The sequence below is a fragment of the Eublepharis macularius genome, chromosome 12 (genome assembly GCF_028583425.1).
Source record: "Eublepharis macularius isolate TG4126 chromosome 12, MPM_Emac_v1.0, whole genome shotgun sequence".
In the NCBI taxonomy this organism is placed as follows: domain Eukaryota; kingdom Metazoa; phylum Chordata; class Lepidosauria; order Squamata; family Eublepharidae; genus Eublepharis; species Eublepharis macularius.
The window spans coordinates 18,859,704-18,879,475 of NC_072801.1; the positions used below are offsets into that span (position 1 = coordinate 18,859,704).

The 19,772-nt window shown below is 45.4% G+C and overlaps 1 protein-coding gene and 1 long non-coding RNA gene across 3 annotated transcripts in view; one reads left to right on the top strand and one right to left on the bottom strand.

Annotated features, from left to right (window-relative positions):
- Window positions 1-10,897: 10,897 nt before the first annotated feature.
- On the bottom strand, window positions 10,898-13,731 carry LOC129340504 (uncharacterized). 2 transcript variants are annotated; one of them, XR_008598021.1, is made up of 2 exons: window positions 13,210-13,731; window positions 10,898-11,137 (listed from the first exon to the last, which is right to left on the bottom strand). It is a non-coding gene; the product is annotated as an uncharacterized LOC129340504 (long non-coding RNA). The 2 variants fall into 2 exon arrangements; XR_008598022.1 differs by having other exon boundaries at window positions 12,977-13,731.
- A 504-nt stretch (window positions 13,732-14,235) lies between these two features.
- Window positions 14,236-19,772, top strand: part of XYLT1 (xylosyltransferase 1) — a 224,007-nt gene continuing 218,470 nt past the window's right edge. The window contains exon 1 of the mRNA XM_054992203.1: window positions 14,236-14,266. Within this exon, the coding sequence (XP_054848178.1) occupies window positions 14,264-14,266 (3 nt within the window). The 5' untranslated portion in view covers window positions 14,236-14,263. The remainder of the gene's footprint in view (window positions 14,267-19,772) is intronic.

Here is a 19,772-nt window from a genome sequence, read left to right on the forward strand (position 1 = left end):
TCCGTTGTGGACCAATCATCACTTCCTAAGCTGGTTTCTGCTTGCTCTCGGCTGTGGGTTCCTGGAAAGGATTATAAAGAAGAAGAGAGCTTGGGTTCCATTCGCTTCATTTGGACTTTTGGTTGTTTGGACTTACCTGCGGGGTTGTATTCTGGCATTTGCCATTTGTGCAGTGATGCTCTGATCTGCCATTGATTCTGCATTTTGATTGTACAAACACTTCGCTGTTTTCGATAAATGTATATATTTTGTTAATAATTTTGATATATGTATGTTTTTTCACAGCTGTATGGTGTGTTATTAATACTGGTCTTTTAGACCTGACCGTGGTTGATTCATACGGGGGGCCAAGATGACAACACAGCCCCCCCTGTGAGTTTGCGCTCATCCCAGTTTTTCTCCTATCTCCCTTATAGCCAGATTTTTAAAAAAGAAAAAGAAAAAAAGATCAGTTTGCTCTAAGTCCTAGTGACCAGCTGGCAAAATTCCTCTTCTATGTGCAGGTATCTGGAATTTAAACATCATGGTCTCGGGACACCTTCCAAACTAATGGTGTGCCATAAGCTTCCGGTGGGTCAGCAACTATTCTGTCCAAGGTGTTCGATGTTCTTTCTCACAAAGGCTTATGCCACAATGAACTGTTATTTCTCTTAAGCAGCTGTGAGATGTTTTTTGTTGTTGCATTGATTGTGCAATAGACTAATGCAGCTTTCTCTTCTGGAATTTAAAGAATTTATTGTTTTTAATCCTTGTGTCTTCTCCCACTCCATTCTTTTCAAAATGCTTGTTTTCAGTATTTAATTTCTTGTAAAAGGAAGGCAAGATGTGAAAGGGGGAAAATATGATTTTGCAGCATAAATAAGCATGCCCTGGAGTGATTGCTCTGTGTTCATAAAACAATTCCATTTTCTAAGTCTCCGACACTAAATCTTAGAGTATAAAACAAATTGTTTTTTGGGGATAGGGGGGAGCTGATGTTACAAATTGCTCCTGTATGAAAACAAACAGGCTATTTACTGAACATTGTAATGCTCCCTTTTTAAGGTCAAACACAAATTTGTGAAGGAAAAAAACCCCCACCAAAATGGAACTGTTAAGTTCTGCACAGTTCCCTAAGCTGAAAATCCTGCCTTGACAATAAATGTTAAAAATGAAAGCAGCCCATGTGTGGATTTATATATATGGGTTCTTTATTTCAACTCCCAGAGCAAGCAGGTTTCTCTAGTCTGAATTTATATAGGAAATACACACACACTGGTTTATTTTTGGCCTTTTGTGGGATTTATGACACCACATAAAGAGTCCAGGATGGTGCAATCCAAATATCTCAGCCAGGGAATAATGGCCCACATATACAGGTCTCCTAGGTTGTTCAGGTTCCTACTTCCCACCAGCAGCTTCAAAAAACATGGAGAGAGAATAGATTTTGGAATTTAATGATGGTGTTGATGATGGCGGTATTATAATTCTGTGGCTTGTCACATGAAATAGTGAATGAGATGAAAATTGTTGTTTATGAGCCACACTCCTAAACAAACAAGGATGAGACAGCAAAGTAAAAATTGCCTCTGCTTGACATGCACTCTGCCATTGGGGCATAATTGAAGCTAAGCTGATTTGGGTCTGCTAAGTGCTTGGATGGGCAACTGCCTGGGAACCTGTATAGTCCGGGATGGAAGAAAGGCGGGATCTCAAGGCCTCATTATGTGTTCATGTTTAATAAAAAGTCCAGTAGCACCTTTAAGACTAACCAACTTTATTGTAGCATAAGCTTTCAAGAGCCACAGCTCTTTTTGTCAGACTTTTTACTATTTTGCTACTACAGACTAACACAGCTAACTCCTCTGGATCTAAAACCTCAGGTTTGTTGGTGTACAGCACAAGGACTTTGTCTCAGATGTTCCACGAGAGTTCTGTGCTTTGCAGATGCATGCTGGCTTCACGGCCAGATCTAGGGTTGCTGGCACCCAGGGCAACCCAAGTCCAGCCCCTCGCTCCCGGTGCTGCGTGATAGCGTCACTTCCGTGACGTCATCATGCAGGGAGGAACGTGCTGCCCACGTGGCTTGCCAGCTGCCCCAGTGTGCTGTGGAGTTGGCGGAGGCAGCGCAGGTGGCTGGGAGGCCGCCCACACCATTCACCTGCCCCGCAGGACAGGGGGCGCCCAGCAAGCCGGCTGCCCCCTGTCCTGCGGGGCAGGTGAATGGCACGGGCGGCCTCCCAGCCCCACATGCTGCCTTTCACCTGCCCCGCAGGATAGGGTGCGTGCGGCAAGCTGGCTGCCCCCTGTCCTGCGAGGCAGGCGAATGATGCGGGAGGTCTCCCAGCCCCCCCCCCGCGCTGCCGCTCGCGCGCTCCCGGTGGCTGGTAGCTGCGCCTGGCACCCCCTCCTTGGTGGGCCAGGGGCAGACTACCCCCCCTGCCCCCCGTCAATCCAGCCCTGGCCGGACTTTTCAGCTTGGTTTGGTAGCAGAGCAGTAGCAAAGTTAGTCAGAAACGTTTTCCCCAGCGTGCAGTAATTAATTCTCAGGCAATCAAACTGTAGAAAATATTGAACTTACAGTTTATTAACAGAACGTACAGTTATTATTATACACTGCAATATCTTGAAGTAGAAAGAAAGAATCCTAAAGAGTTACTTCCCTATACCAACAATCTGCTAATCTGGCCTCGAGGCTTCATGCGGGTGTGTCGGTGAGGCCTTCATGGCAGGAGCTTTGAGAAATACACCTTTACTCTTGGAAGGCCATGAGACAAAAAGAACGATCCTCCAAGAGACACAGAAACAGAAGAGGAATCAGGACGGAGGCATTCTCACCTCATGCAAAGGAGAAGCGGCTTACTATCAAGAGAGTTACACATGTGCACAGAGAGACATGCAGCGCCCCCCGATGTCCAAGGTATGTTGCATCGCCTATTGCGTCAGTGAGAAGAAGTTTCAGCCAAAGCTGGCACAGAACTTCTCCAGCTGTATGGAATCAACTGGAAGGAGGCATGGATCTACAGAAGACTCCGAAGAAGAAGGTCTGAAGATCAACCCCCTGGCTTCTCCAGTTAAAAGGATCAGGTAGTGTGAAAAGACCTCTACTTAAGAGCTACTGTCCATCAGAACAGACAATACTGACACTGATAGACCAGTGGTCTGATGGTGGAGGGCTAGTTAATGTGCTCAAAGGGGACATCATGGCCATACTATTTTTGATCCCAGTTTCTGACAGGTTCTTCTCACTTGGAATGGAACTGCAGTCATGATTTTTAACAAACATACTAAGAAAATGTGATAGAATTAATGCTATTAATATTGACATTTGTTTTCATGTCCATTGTATATAGTGGGTTGTCTTTTTACAGATGGTTAGGGAAAGATGTAAAGCTGTTCTGCTTTTTGAGGATTTTCAACTGTCATTAGAAGGGGGGTTGTCAATGGATGGATGATTTCTTTAACCTTTCATCGAACGTTTCCATCTTTTAAAGATGTGTTTTGATCTAATTCATGTATTGAAGTTAAAATATTTATATCCCACTTTTCTCTCAATCAATAGAGCTCAAAGTGTAGCCTAAGAGTTGTTTTATTGATATCATGTTAGGCTCCTTAATGCTGTTTTGGTGGCTTGCATTATGGCTTGTTTTCATGTTTACAAATGTTATAGACAGGTACTTGCTTTAATGGTTTTATTTGTTTTTGAGCCACTTCAAGCAGATCTCTGGAGCTGGCAACATATACATTACCTAAATTGGGGTATAGTGTGCTTTGACTTGGGTTGCTTGGTGGATTTGGGGGCAGTATTGTGTTTTTTATGATTTTATTGTTGCTTTTATATTTTATTGTTATCTAGCCCCAGCTCATTGTTTTAGGAAAGGTGAGAAGTGGCATACAGGAAACTAATGACTTTGGGAACATCAGCAACAGAAATCCTTAAAACATAGGCCTATGAGAAAATTTATGTAATTGGTTTGTTTGTTTGTTCGTTCGTTCATTTGTTCGTTTGTTTGTTCATTCGTTTGTTCGTTCATAGTCCACTTTAAGGGACTGAAGACAGATTACACAGTGTATGATTAACGGCTGGAACATTCAATAATACAGAAATTGGCAGAAATTTGTAAACAAGGGGAAATCCAGTTTAGAGCTAAAACAATGCTGAAATACAGCATAAGTAATTAAACATGTCATATTAAACAGCGCAGAAGCTACTCAGTAGAAACATACTTACAACTACAGACAGTATGCAGTACTAAAGCATCTTACTGAACCATTTCCTTACAGTATAGCCCTCCTACCCATGTAAAAAAGCCCTCTTGAATAATTCAGTTTGCAGAAATCCAGGAGAATGGGAGCCCTCCTAACCTAATCAAGCAGGCCATTCCATAAGCTGGGGGCCACAACAGAGAATGAGCATGTACGGGCAGTTGTTGATTGTGCCCATTTGCAAGGTGGCACCTGCCAAAGGCCCCGTTCAGATGAGTGAAGCTGCCCTTTTGGAGGTTAGGGAAAGAGGCAGTCCCTATTTGAAAATGAAATAAAATTTTAAACACATAGCTATACATAGCTGTTGAGGAAAAACCAGAAGCCACACAAAACAGTCCAAATATCACTTGACCTGAATAACCCTTCAACGGTTTGTCGGTAGATCTTGACGAGAAAGAACCTTCCTGGTGAGGCAGTATGAGGAGCTGGCGGTATGACTCTGAATGTACACCAACAGATCGAGCTTAACAGCACACTCGTTCCCAAGTTTGAGGAGCCCAGAATACCCATTTTGTCCCCTGTTGAAAGCACGATCAGTCACTCCAGTGGGTCTCAGGATGGTCCAGTGCGTTTAGCAGTGCAGTTACCACTTATTTACTCTCTGCCAAACAAAGATGAAATTGCATAGATGGATTTATTGAACCACCAATTGCTTTTATACTACTTGGAAATTCTCTCTCCTGTCTAAAAGAATAGCCTGAAAACATAAATGATTGAATCCAAACAAAATCATTGTCTGCAAATATACCATTTTGCTCTGTGCCCCCAACATCTTTGCCAAGACGTCCTCTAATACACCATGGGAAGAAAACCTACTTGAGCAAATTCTTGGGATCAGTTTCGTATCTTCTTGCTAGTAGCCAAGTCCCTTGCTTTGAAGTAATAACAAGCTCTTTTCATTGTACCTGAAAACAAATCAGTAGCATTTAGGGAAGGTGAAGCATGGTCCACTATAGCACACCACCAGTCACATACTCTAAGCCTAACCTACCTTGCAAGGTTGTCAGGATAAACTGGAGAAGAGGGGAATGATGTAAGTCACTTTGGGTTCACATAGAGAAGAAAGGTGGGGTATAAATGAAGCAAATGAAAAATAATAGTTTTGCTGCTATATTTTGAACCATCTAGATAATCTTCAAGGGCAGTAAGTGAAGAAGGTTTTCTGAGTATTCCTACAATTAGAAATGAGCCCCCGCTATTAATAGTAAATTTATTATGGTCCACGACCAGATTCAAGCTATATTTCTATATTTTTTCTTCAAACATTTTAATCGTTCTGGAAGTATTTGGCACCCTACCCTTATCCTCTGCTGGTATGAAGACAAACCCCTTCCATTCTGGAAGAGATGAAACAAACCAAAGCAGCCACTAGGTGACCTAGCCTTGAAAGGCTTGGCACATGGCAGACAAAAGTGAGAGAGCTCCCACTGAATTTTAGAGCATGTGGCTGTCAATTATGCCTGCTTAAGAGATTTTCTCCAGCTGGTTCAAAAAGTGGAGTGAGTCCACCAAGCAGGAAGGCTGTAGTCAATGCCATATCCTGTCTCAGGACTAGAGATGGGCACAAACCGGGAAAAAACCGAACCATGTGGTTCGTGGTTCATGAAATTCCACGAACCATGAACCACGAACTTTCACGAACCTACCTCTGGTTTGCAAATGGTTCATTTGTGTTGTGAAAATGTCACATCCACGTCAGAAAATCATCACTTCCGGGCCAGCAGAAGGTCATTTCCGGGTCAGCAGAAGGTCTGCAGGAAGTCCATCCCCTGTTGCCTAGGAAACTAATTGATCGGCACCAAGCTGTCTGCAGTGACAAACCAAAAAATGAACCAAACAAACCAGCCTAAAAGCTCATGGCAGTTTGTCAGAAATGGGATCTGACAAACCTTGGTTCATGAGCCATGAACCGGCCTGGTTCATGCTTAATTTTGGTTCATATTTCGGTTTGTGCCCATCTCTACTCAGGACTGCTTCTGAAAACTGGCTGATGCGTCCTCTGACAATGTCAAACTGTTTGGTAGAATAGAATTCCTTTTGCTTATGAAAGGAAGGGCCGAGGCCTGTGCGTAAGGCAGTCGCTTCCTGCATTTGAAATCAAGGTTGTTTATCAGAAAGGTAGATGAGGGAAGCGGGGGAACCACAGCCACAGTCAGCTCTGTGTGCGCTGAATGATAATATGTTGATATTGTGTGCTGTTATAGACCAACAAATAAGAGGGCTGTGAAAAGGCTGGTGCAAGGTCCATTGCAAGAAGACTAAAGGTGATTCCAGACTATTAAAAAAACAATTTTTAAAAAAGGCTAATGCTATACTATATTGAATGTATCATTATCATCTTTGCCCATCCATTTTTTTTCCCCAAAGGACAAATAACAGTATGGGAGAGAGGAGTCTGAGACTATGCAGAGTTAGAAGGGTTAATCCCCTTCCGTTCTCATGGTATAGCCCCGATTTGCATTAGAGCTCAGGTGGGTCCAAGCACCCTTCACAAGCTGGTGGATCTCTTAGCATCATTTCCATTTTGACCTTAGAAGACAGAAATTAAAAAGCTGGACTGACATACTAGCTACTGAGATAATTTTGTTTTTGTTTTGCTTTATCATCATCATCATCTTATCAGGTTTGCCTCATCTTTATTGATGGTTCTTTTTTGTCTCTTACATCTCTTTTTTCAGCAATGTGTATGTGACATTTTTTTACACTAAATTATGCTTATGATGACACAATTGATGCCAAAATGAACACGTGAAGCGGCCGTATACCGAATCAGACCATCGGTCCATCAAAAGTCGGCTTAGACTGGCCACGGCTCTCCAGGGTCTCAAGCAGAGGTCTTTCACATCACCTGCTACCTGATCCTTTCAACCGGAGATGCTGGGGATTGAACCTGGGACCTTCTACATGCCAAGCGGATGCTTTAGCACTAAGCCATGCTCACCCAATAATGAAAATACATTAATTTTAAGGGGCAGATGAATTAGTGCAAAGTACAAGAAGAACTTGTGCAAAAATGAAGATTGACAATTTCATTCCTCACAAGAGAGGATACAAAAGGGAACATTCAAATTGATTCAAAGAGCTTTCAAAATGCCTCCCTACTTATAGCAACAACAATATTTATCCTATGTCTTCTAGTGTGCAAATTCCAGAAGGGTAGCTGTTTTGGTCTGTGGCAGCAAAATTAATCTGGAGTCCATCAAAGTGAGCTCTGATTCACCAAAGCTTATGCTGGAATAAATTTTGTGCCCTGGCAGACTCCTGCTTTATTCCAGAGAACAGGTCTCTTCTCTTACATATTACTTAATATATGTAAGTATATTAAGTAATATACTTAATACGTGAGCTGGTACAGACAAATGTATAACCCTCATTAGCAGTTCTTCGTTTCCTAAGGAAGAGCAGTATCAGACATGGGTATGCAACCCAAAACAAACCAGCTTTTTTCAATGCCCCAGGTAAAAGATTCCTCTATATGCAGATAGACACCAGTAACTAAACCAGATACTTCAGATCTGATTATGGTCATTAGTTCTTGCCACTAGGAAAGATTGTGCGCCACTGTTACAGAGAATGGGACGGCTTGATTAAAGAGCTGATACCATAGATGTGAAGTGGCTTGAATCTATGACTTTAGCAAAACTGTGTGGACTTTGATTAAAATCCAAAGAGTATATGCCGTGATCTTTAATATCATCCTTATAACTAATCTGAATTGGAAAATTTATAACCGTCAACATTTTAAGAAATATTCTGTTCCGCCCATGGCCCATCTTTCTGGCTTAGATTTCAACATGGTCAATAGTGAAGGGGAGTAAGTGATGTATCAAATATGTAACTGATCGGGATGTTTACCAGTCAGCAGAGTTACACATGGTATATGTTGATTTGTGCCCATTATCTGTTTCCATGGCCTTCTGAAGTGTTCCTGGCTGGATAGGTCAGAGGTTGATTTGATCTGATTCTATCATTCCCTGGTTCCTGTTTGCTTGTTGTTCTCCCTCTCAGTTAGGCCTCATTGGGTGTAGGGAGCAAACATTTTGCTTGCACATACCATGTGGCTCACAAGTCAAATTTTAGATTCAAAGTTTAGATTTTGAGGAAGAGACCTTGTGATCACCTACTTGAGGAAGTGGTGGTCTCAAAAGGCACAGGAGACTAAAGTATAAGAGATAGTAAAATACTCTTTTCAAGATTATTCACTAAAATGTAAGACCTTAGTGATACGCAAAGAACTGAAACAAGATGAAATTCAACTTTGGACCATATGTAACTTAACTGAGGCCAAGGATTTCAGTAGTAAAGTATTTTGTCCCATCACCCACCCTCTCCCACACAATATACATTTCTGCAGTGGCATTTCTGTTTGGATTTTGTTCTTTCTGAAGTTACTATGCACACTTTCCCCCCTTTTGTTACTGCTATTCATTTTTCTGGGCAATCTTCGGTTTTCATGTAGAATACAATTTATAGCTGCACTACAGTGATTTTTAGCGTCCGTGGTGGTATTAATAAGTTGGGGGTGGCATTTCACAAGCAAAACTGTATCTTGTCCGGTTCTCAGTTGGCTAGCTACTTCTAGTAACAATAAAGGAATTGCGCCACGTACTTGCGGTTTAGAGATTTGCTCATCGTACGAAAATCCCCTTTCTGCAGAAAAATAACAGCATTCCAAACCAATCACTAGAGGTTATTTTGTCAAAGTCATTCTTGAATAATAAGGATGTCGGAAGTGCTCTGCTGGTTCAAAAGCAGGTGCTTTGCAGGCAGCTTTTGCTGATCATCGGCCTGTGTTATGGTGTAATATTGCATAGTCTCCCCTTAAGAGGCTTGGAGAACTCTGCAGGCTGTTACATTCAGACTAGGTGCCACAGACATCTCTTCAGTATGAACAGCAAAGTAAGAAGAACCCTGCCAGATTCGACTAAGGTCCATTTACTTCAGCACCTTGTTTCCGGCCTATCAGATGCTTCCAGGGAGTCCCAGGGTATCACAGCCATCTCATTTTTTACCTCCTACCCCAGCCCAACTGATACTCAGAAGTATACACTTTGGAGCATGGAAATTCCATTGGCTGATTCTGCACACGTTGGATAATGCACTTTCAATGCACTTTATCAGTCGTTTGAGGTGGATTTTTTGTTCCGCACACAAAAAAATCCGTTCCAAATTATCTATAAAAAGGATTGGAAGTGCATTATCCAACATGTGCGGAATCACTCATCGAGGCGAGTCCTATCCTTATCCTCCATAAATTTGTTTAATCCCATTCTAAAGCCATCTATATCAAGAGCCACATCTTGTTTTGGCAAATTCCATAATTAATTACATGCTGTATAAAGTATTTTGTCTGTTTGACCTGACTCTACTGTACGGCTTTTTTTCTTAAAGGAAATTACGCAACTGCCTAGTGGTTTGTGATTGTGCATGCATTGCTACTTCTATGCTGTTTGCTTGTGTTTGGGTGCAGATGCTTTGTTGCAAGGTGTTTCTTCATTGTGTCACTTTAAGAAGATTTTCCCCTAAACTAAAAAGTCCCCCAAGGTGCTCTGCCTTCTGATGGCTGGACCTACAAGGTGAGATGTTTTCAGTGGCTGTTGTGTCTAATTCGTCCTGTTTCACAACTTTTAGAACCGGAGAACAGTGACTAAATAGCATGCCGGTTGGGAATAGTATGAAAGATCAAAGATCAGATGAGGCCAGCTCTTCAGAAAAAACATCATCCGTTTTTCAGCATAGTTTAGCATAAGCTCTGCCTGTGTGTTCTGGATTGGAGAGCAAGTTATGATCGAATCCTGCTTTTGATCAGCTGCTTTATTTTTCAGTCCAGATCACAGCTGACAAACATGCCTTGGCATGTTGTATGTCAAAGTTCCCCCAGGAAGGTTTGCAGCGGTGCTTCCAGATCATGACATCATCTCCCACCAGTGAATGGTTATGATGATAAATTCACCTAAAATGGAAATCACACACTGTACCGACAATTACCAGTTGGTATTCTAAAATATGGGACCATTTTTTATTTGAAAAAATCAATGATGGAATCTATCAAGCTGAAAATTTCCCCAAAACAACAAATTTTGTGGAAAAATGGTTCCCCTTTTTTGAATACATTTCTAAAGAAAATCTATATCCTCCCAATAAAATATACCAAACAATCCTGAATCGAGAATCCAAAATATATCAGATCATTCAACTTGAATTTGTCTTTCCATGTTTTACCTTTCTCGGTTATGCAGTTTTTAACAATTTACCCATGTTGTATTTCATATTGTAAACAGTTTTGTTAATAATTGAAATAAAAATAATTTTTTAAAAAAATAAATTCACCAGCTACATAGTGTATTCTAGGGGGATAATGCAAAATGGCACGGCACCTACGATTTTGGAAAGTACACGATAAGGGAACAGCCCAGCCAGAGCCTGGGACATACTGCCTTCAGTATTTCTAATGCCAATAAAGGTAACTGATTGATTGATTGATTGATTGATTGATTGATTGATTGATTGATGGATGGATGGATGGATGGATGGATGGATGGATGGATGGATGGATGGATTGCCTTCAGTGGCTTGGTCAGACCCTATAGTCATCCATTCACTGATTCTCTCTCCACCATTTCCAACAAATGCCCAATGAATGCAAAGAAGACAAACAGAAAGACCTTTATAGTTTCAACATATGAGACAGTCTTCTATCAAAACAGACTCAGGGTCCAGCCAGCTCAACACTGTCTACAACTGGCAGCAGCTCTCCAGGTTTTCATGCAAAGAAAGGTCCTCTCTGGAATCGAACCTGGGATTTCCACTGAGCCATAGGATCTCCCCCTCACCCGACTTCTCTATTATCCTTTGAGATATAGTCTTGATGCTTGCAGAAATCTGACCATTTCTATAATTGGGAAAGGAAGAAAAAATTAGCAGTACATACATTAGAATTTGCCTGAAGAATTATACACAGGTGGTACCTAACACCCAAAAAAATCTTAATTTCCTCTTCAGCATCACCCTCTTGTTGGAAGAAATGCAATAATGAGGGTAATTTTGCTCACTGTTGGTGGGAATGTCCCTTGATATCTCAATTTTGGTCAGAAATACTAAATATTATTAAGGAAATAACAGGGTACAGTGTCCCTATGTCACCAAAAGTAATCTTCTTGGGACTGTGGGATCAGACATCAATCCCAAACGTTAAAAGAGACCTTATCAACTCTCTCCTGGTGGCAGCTAGGAGTGCAATAGCAACCAAATGGAAAGACCAATCTCCACCTACTACAGAACTTTGGTTTGCAAACATCTGGAACCATTTAATAATGGGAAAAGTAACTGACAATCTACATCAGACGGAATACCAATCTTCGGGATCAAACTTCTGGGAAAAATGGATCCCATTTTACGAATACATAGAAGCAAGAGATCTGCAACCTCCCTTTTCACACCAGTCATTGTTGATGTATTAAAGTTGAAGCACTGTGTTAATATTTGTAAATGCAATGTATTATATTGGTTTGTTGTTTGATTATTGTTACAGTTCTAAAATTCAATAAAAAAGTATTTTTTTAAAAAAAGAATTTGCCTGAAGGTATTAGGAAGAGAATTTCTCTCATATATTAGTATCTTCTGTGATGCCCATATGTGCAGATGAATAATAGCTTTGGTGGTATGCTTCCAAACATCTGTGTGGCTGGCTGTCTCTTGTTGTGAAGGCCATTCCCTCTGCCCTCCAACCAAACAGTGGTTTGTACTCTTAACCGTCTATGAAAAGCGACCCTTTGCGAAGAGCAGGTGGTGGCCTTCTGCATCTCTGAAATACCTGCTCAACCTATACATGTGTATAGTGAGGCAGGCTAAAGAAGGAGCAAGAGCATGTACAGAACGATCTACAAGCCAGGAGTCAGCCCAGCTTTTCTGCCAAGAATAAGCACACAGCTTCACTCTATGAATCAAAGATACATTTTCTCTGGATCCAACTCTACAATTCACTGGCTCAAAAACTCCCAGACTGATTATTCAATGAAATGATATCGCTTGTTTTAATTTTTTTTAAAATAATCCATTTCTGCTGGGAATGTCATCCTGAAAATCTTGCAATATGTTAAAAATAATTATTGGAGTAAAGGCATTCTTGCAAGTATCATCACAGCTCTGCACATCTGGGAAAATCTAGCAAAGCAAACACGCTTGTGTTTTCTTTTTCCTTTTTAAGATTCTTTAGAGAGTCTCAATTTAGAGACACTTTTTTTAACCCAACCAAATAAAACGTTATCATCTTGTACTCTTAGTTTGTACTGCAAAAATGTCCCTTATCTACTATTCTTTCTTGTTATTTGGAACCCGCACATAGCAGCAACATCCCAATTAATTTGTACACTACTTCTTAATTATGAAGTTATTGGGGCAGATTCTCAGCTGTGTAATAGACTGCTAGAGATAAGCCAGTCTATGCCGGAAGAGAGCCAATAGCATTCGCTTTTCCCAGTAATGTGCAGTATGCTTTTTTTATACACACATGCACACACACTTACTTAAATTAGTTGTTAGATAGGAGATGGATATAGCATGCTATCTATAGCATGTTATTAACTGTACATCCCTTAGCGATAGCAGTACATGAAATACCAGGCTGTACACTGCAGGAAGCCTTAGTGCTCATGTGCCCAGATTTATGAGCATGGCTGCTAGAGAAGAGATGCATTAGTTCCCCTGCAAATAAATTTATGTATTAATTTACCTCACTCATACCCTTATTTTCTCTCCAATGGGGACCCAGAACAGCTTATCTCGTTCCCCTCTCCTCCATTTCATCCTCACAACAGCCCTGTGAGGTAGGTTGGGCTGACAGTTTGTCGCTAGCCCAAGGTCACCCAGCGAGCTTCCACGGCAGACCGGGGATCCAAAACCTGGGTCTCCCGGATTGCCATGGCTCAGTGGAGGAGCGTTTGCTTGGCATGCAGAAGGTCTCACGTTCAATCCCCGGCACCCTCCGTTAAAAGGTCCAGGCGACAGGCGGTGTGAAAAGCCTCCGCTTGAGACGGGGAGAGCTGCTGCCAGGCCTGAACCTGAGGCGCCGCCGGTCCGATTCGCGTGTCCAGCCCTTGTGTTTGGAAATGGGAGCTGAAGCCCCGCGCCCGGGCTGCTCTCCACCGGCGGCTCTTCCCCGCTCGGGCTGTGGGCGCGGATCTCGCCAGGCCGCTGGTTTCGACCCAAGCGCGCGTCCGCCTGACCGGAACGAAGGGGCCGCCCAATTCTCCCGCGGCATCTTCAGCCCCCGGCAGGTGCAGGGAGGGGGGGGGTGGAACCACAAGCGCCTCGGCCGCTCCGGCCGAGATCCCGCGGCTGCAGTCCGAAGCGGGCGCTGCCTGGGCGCGTCTCCTCGAAAGGCGGCCGCGCGGGGTCCCCGAGGGCGCGGGCACTGCGGGACTCCGCCAGGGTGGGCAGCGGCTCCCCGTTCGCGCAGACCCCGGCCAGGAGCCGGCGCCACGCCTCGCGGCCGGGCCGCCCTGCCCTGCCCTGCCCTGCCCGCGGACGCCCCGCCCCGCCCCGCCCCTCGGCGCGCCGGGAGTGGGGGTCGCCGCCGCCGCCAGGCCGCCTCCGCCCGCCCTCCACGCCGCGCCGCGCCTGGCTGGCCTCCGCCTCCTGCTCGGCCGCCCGCCTCCTCCTGCTGACGTCTCGCCCGTCTGAAAAACTCCGGGCGGCAGCGGCGGCGGCGGCGGCTGGGCTGGCGAGCGGCGGAGCGGGCGGGCGGCCGGAGCGGGCGAAGATGGTGGCGGCAGCGGCGGCGGCGCCGGCCCCGTGCGCTCGCAGGCTGGCCCGGCGCTCGCACTCGGCGCTGCTGCTGGCGCTCAGCGTGCTGCTGGTGCAGACGCTGGTGGTGTGGAATTTCAGCAGCCTCGACTCCGGCGAGGAGCAGCCGCGGGCGGGCGGCGGGGGCCGCGAGAAGCGCGACCTGGGCAGCAGCCGCCACGGCCCCCGGGCGCGCCCGCCCCGCAGAGGACCGGCGCCGGCGGCCGGCCGGCAGATGGTAAGGCCGGGGAGGCTCGCCGAGGGGCTGGGGGCGAAGCGGCGGCGGCGGGGCGAAGCGGCGCTCCGGGCTGGCTGGCAGGGGCCGGCCGCGGCTCGCTTGTGGGGAGGCAGGCAGAGGCTGGCGCCGCCGGCTCCCTCCGAGGATCGCGCCTGCCTCCTCGGCGTAAGCCTGGCTGCGCTCGGCGCTCGCCTGCATTTGAATGGGAGCGCCCGGGGAGGCGTTGCTGCCCAGCCCGGCGGCCAGGAACCCGAAGGGGTCTTCCACGGCTCCCCGGAGCAGCCCGATCCTGTGCATGTTTACTCGCAAGTAAGTCCCCCCTCCGAGTCCAGGGCGCGCGTGTCGGCCTCGCCTCGGCCGGGCTTCCTCGGAACTCCCCGCCCGGTGGAACGGAGGCTTGATCTCATCGTGGCGAAAGCGGAGGAATTTGCCCGGGCGCGAAGGAGGTCGCCGAAGGCTTGCTTGTGAGCAGGTCGCTGGTGTTGCGAAGAGGGCCAGCAGCACCAGCCGGAGGGGCTTGGGCTGGCAGAGGGGGGTGGGCTGTGGGGTTCGAGAGCGAAGGGAAGCGGTGGCTTTTAAAGTTTTTTTTAAAGTGCACAGATAGAGCTCTGTGTTGTTTTGAAGTTTCATCTTATATCTGTTGTAAAGAATCGCCAAGAAAAGATAGACACTTTGGGCCCAACGGTGAAATGGGAGTTCCAAGAGGGTAACTCTGGACCTGGCCTCCGGTCCTCAGAAGCAAGACCAGGGCGGCACCGCTTGGAGGCATTTTCATTTCCCTGCTTGAAAATAGCACCCCCCCCCAAGAGCTTTAAGCCCAGAGAAAAAAGACAAGCCCAATGTGGCTACCCGTCTCTTTCCCTTAAAGTGGGTAAGAAGGCGCCTTTCTGATTTGAGAACCATGCAAACCTTTTGCATCAACTCGGGTGCTGGGTGTGATTTCGGCCCTTTGCAGGGGCTCTTCCGGCTGTCCAGTGTTCCAGGGGAGTTTGTGAAATCATGCCTTGCTTGAGTGCGCGTTTAGCTTTTTTCTCCGGTTGTTGTGGTGATGTGTCAGGCAGGTGATGGGCAGAGATTGTCTGCTTTAAAAGGCACTCTGGAGATGTTGCAAGACGGTTTATTCTCTTTTTAAAAACTGAAGTAGGAAGGGTTTATTACTCAAGTCAGGGTTTATTACTTAACAGAGAGGTTTCTGTAGAAGGTACATCTGGTTCTCTGTCTGTTATCTCCTCTGTGTTTAGTTGGTTTTGCTTTTTGATGCTGTTCTGCTTGCTGTGCGCGAAGGTGGTGTTATGTCTCTTCTTGCAATACTGGGAATTGTGGGTCGACAAGATCTCCAGAGAGATGAACCACAAATCTAAAGATCCCCCCCCCCCCGCACACACACTTCCCTTTTTAAATGGTGGTTATAGATTTGGAAACTGGTGTCCTAGGAGCACTGGAAAAGAGGGTGCTTCAGTTGAGCAAAAGCGCTGAACCGATCCAACTTAAAAAGTCATGTTTTGGAATATGCACAGCGATAGGATGTCTCTGGTTACAAACGGAGAACATTTTCCTTAGCTCTGAGCAAACACTGTCTGTTGATGCATGTTTGGGATTTGAGGAGTGAGTCTCCAGGTCAGTCCCGGATTGTGCTCTAATCCAAGGGTCCCCAATCTTTTTGAGCCTGTGGGCTCCTTCAAAATTCTGTCACAGGGCGGTGGACGCGACCACAAAATGGCTAATGCAGGACCAACCACAAAATGCCAAGGTTATTCATAATCCTAATAGTAGCTCTTCAACATTTCAAAAAGAAGCTTTACTTAACAGGATGCTTCTAAAGGAACGTATTGATTAAAAGTATTTTTCTTGCTTACTCGCAGCATTTATGCACTGAAGATTCTTCTGGTGTGGCGGCAGCAGCTGCTGCTGAAGCGATTTTTTAAAAAATGGTCAAAGTCAGTCGGATCACCAAAGACCATTCAGAAGCCTTGCTGGGCAAAAGCCCACCTGGCTCTGCCCATTTTTTCAAAACACTTGACGGACACTGGAGAAGGCATTGTCAGGTGCCACGGTGGCACTTTCGGACACCACGTTGGGGTTCCCTGTACTAATCAGATTGCTCTTCCCTTTGCCTCGGTGCTTTTGGGGAAATGTTCCTCTCTTGTGCAAAGTTGGTGCTTGCGTCTCTTGCTGCGTGGTGTAGAGACCAGCAGTGCAGCTGGATTTTCCACTTTGCTGGCCATGCCCCTTGTAGTCTTGCTTCTCCCTGGCAGTGTTCTGGGGGAAAGGATAGTACAAACCAAGAGAGGAGAATGCTAGACGCTGAAGAAATGTAATAGCCTGGTTCTGGTTCCTGCTTGCATTACAATCAGACGGCCTTCCTGGCTTAATTTGTAAGATTTGCTCAGCGAGGTCTATGTTCTGGAAGCTGCTTGAAATCCCAGCTGTGGGCTGACGGGTCGAAGTTATTCAGTGGGGAAGGAAATGCATTCCATGCATGATCAAAGTCTGTATTCTTATTACTTCATATGCTTTCCAGCATAAGCTGTTGGAAATGGGCTCGGGGTCAAGTGTATGCTTTATATGCTGCAGCCGAACTATTCAATCCCAACCATTTCCAGTTAAAAGATCCTGGGTAGCAGGTGTTGGGGACGTCCTCGAGACCCCGTACAACCAATGCTGGCCGGAGAGGGTAATACTGAACTGGATGGACCAACTTTGTATAAGATGACTTCTTATATTAGACATTTATTAGACCATGGGGATGTTCCATCTATCATCCTTCAAGGGGATATTTCTTATTCTGGAAATATTTAGCTTAGCCTCACCGCTTTGGACAGGAAAGAATTCCTGCCGGCTTGAAGGAACAGGCACTTTAAGAAGGCCCAAACTGATTGGGATCGTCAAAATCTTGTGGCCCGGCGAATCTTCTGTGCCCTTCTTAATAGCCTGCCGTGCCTCTGTGTTTGGTGCCATTTCCCTTTGTTGTGCGTTGAACCGTTAAGACTGAAAATGTGTGCGGGGATTGAATCCCGGCTCCTGTCATACCCTGGCTGTCATGCAGGGCTGATTTGAGCTGGGGAGAGGCAAGGTCTCCTATGACATGTTTTTGGTGCAATGATCTGTACAAATCATGATGTATGTTAATTTAACGCGGAACACTTATTTTTCAGTGCTGTCTTCCATTAGTGCCGATGAGCAGTTGCCCACCCGTCATTAATCTGTCTTCCAACTTGCATTTGGCCACCAGAGCCTCTGGTTTCCTGTTGAACGTCTCTTCAGCTGTCGGCATCTCTCTCCTTCGAAACAGGACGATTCTGTGCATGTTTGTTCACGCGCAAGCCCTTTGCCACTGGATTTAGCCCAGGCTGGCTTTCCAGCATAACAGCCTGTAGCTCTTGCTCCCCCCCACCCCACCGCTTTCTATCTGTCTCCCTTTCTGTCCTGGCTCTTCTACTCCGGAGCTGTTTGGCACCAGAGCAAAGCTTTCAGAGCTGAGGGGACAGGAGAGAACTAAAGTAATGCGGCTACAGGAGGCGTTGCTTTTCTCTGCTGGGTTGGTGTGCCACTGACTTCCGTAGAATCCTCCTCCCTAAGGAAAGTGAACTATCAGCAGGGGAGCTAGTTAGAAAATGGCAACAAAGGAACACACTTTAATGGGATTGTCTATTATTAGTAGTCCTCTTTCGAGACTTAATTATTTTGGAATGCACCAGTTGTCGAATCGTTGAAATTTCCCCACATGTCTAGGGTGTTTTTCCTATTGGAGTGTTTGCATAAGCCTTTAGACACGTGTGTGTGTGTATGCATGGCATGCAAAAAAAATCATAGTGCTAACATTTCTGTACACAGCTATACCTTGACAGGCAGAACAAGATTCGAGTCCAGTAGGACCTTAAAGATCAACGAGATTTCCAGGGAATAAGCTTTTGAGAGTCGGAGTTCCCTTTGTCAGATACAAGTAGGAAACGATACCTTTATTAATCTGAGGAAGAGAGGATTAACCCTGGAAAAACTGTACCTTGTTGATCCTTAAGGTGCTACTGGACGCAAATGTGCAGATCATCAGCATGGCCACCTACATGAAAATATCTTGTAGGGTAGATGGCTCCTAATGAAAAGGAAAGCAATATTGCTATGGCTTCTAGCTTGCAAGGATGTTGCAAAGATACCCTTATTTTTCTTTTGTTCTGAAATAAATTGCTATCTTGTTTAGCTGTGTGCATATACAATCTGTTGAATAGTAAAAAGGGAACAGGGAGGGGCAGAGACTGTGTTGGAAAGACTGCTGTGTGAGTTGAAGGTGCATATTGGTGTACAAGTCAATTCAGTTGCAGCTCAGAGAGATTTGTATGTCTGCAGGCACATTTGGGGACTTTGGACTCTTCCGCTGAGAACAGGCTTATTTTATTCACAAGCTTTTAATGTCGCTTGTTGCCTTACTAGCCCTAGCTGCAAAAGATCTGTGGCATATGAAATGCGAAGTGCAGGAGGCTATGTCTGTTGCTTCCAGATGACTCGTGCCAGCTTTTGATTTACACAGAGCTCTTCTTTCAGTATGCACGCTCAAAGCAGGCAAATAATTCAGGATTGTCAGGTTGTGGGTGGGGAGATCTCATGCAGCTCTGATCAGGGTCTCTTGCCTGCATCACGGATCAGGGAACTGGAGAGGCCCAGGGGTTTAAACTGAAAGGTCGGAGCAGCCAAAACTCCTGATTTGTCCAGCTCGCCTTTATCTTTCCCTTCCTCCAAGAACCTCAGGATATTGTACTCCCTTCCTCCTGTATTATCCTCACAACAACCCTGAGCTGAGAGTGTAGCTTGACTCGTCCGAGGTCACCCCAAGAGTTTCAGAGCCATGGGCTCAGTGGCTCAGCCCTAATCCTTGGAGGACTTTCATAGACTGTGGTTCATTTAAAACAAATAATTAGCCATTGGGCGGGTTGCCAGATTTTTTTTTCCTCGAAAGGCTCTCATCTGTTCAACAGGTTGAAAATGAGGAGGGAAAGTGTTTGCTGTTGCTGCTGCATTCTGGGAAAAACGACAGCGGTTGAATTTTTGCCACTTCCATAGCTATTAAAGGCACCAGTGGCACTCTATGAGAGGGAATTAAAATAAGAAGTTCATGTGACAGGAAAGCCAGATGTCTCTCCTGGGGCTGATGCTTCTGTGGCAGAGAAATCGCTGAGAAAATGTGACAATATTAAGTTGCTGGCCAAAATATAATCCTCTTTTCTTCCTTCCGCTCCCCCCCCCCCCCGCTAGTGCTGCCTTGACGATTTTTCATTCACCTTGGGCAGATTTGAAGAGCTTACAAGCTCCTGTTGGATAGCACTTGTGAGAGCAGCGGTGGTGAATGGCACGGCTGCTTCCCTCTTGGACCATCTTTCACGTACTTGTTGAAATTTATTCTTTGTTTTGTTTTGTTTTTAATCTTGAGAAGCTGCGCGCTCCTCTTGTGGCGGGGCTGAATAGGAAGCCCTCAAGAGCTAATTCCCCTGATCTTCCTTCTCTCCCTTCCAAC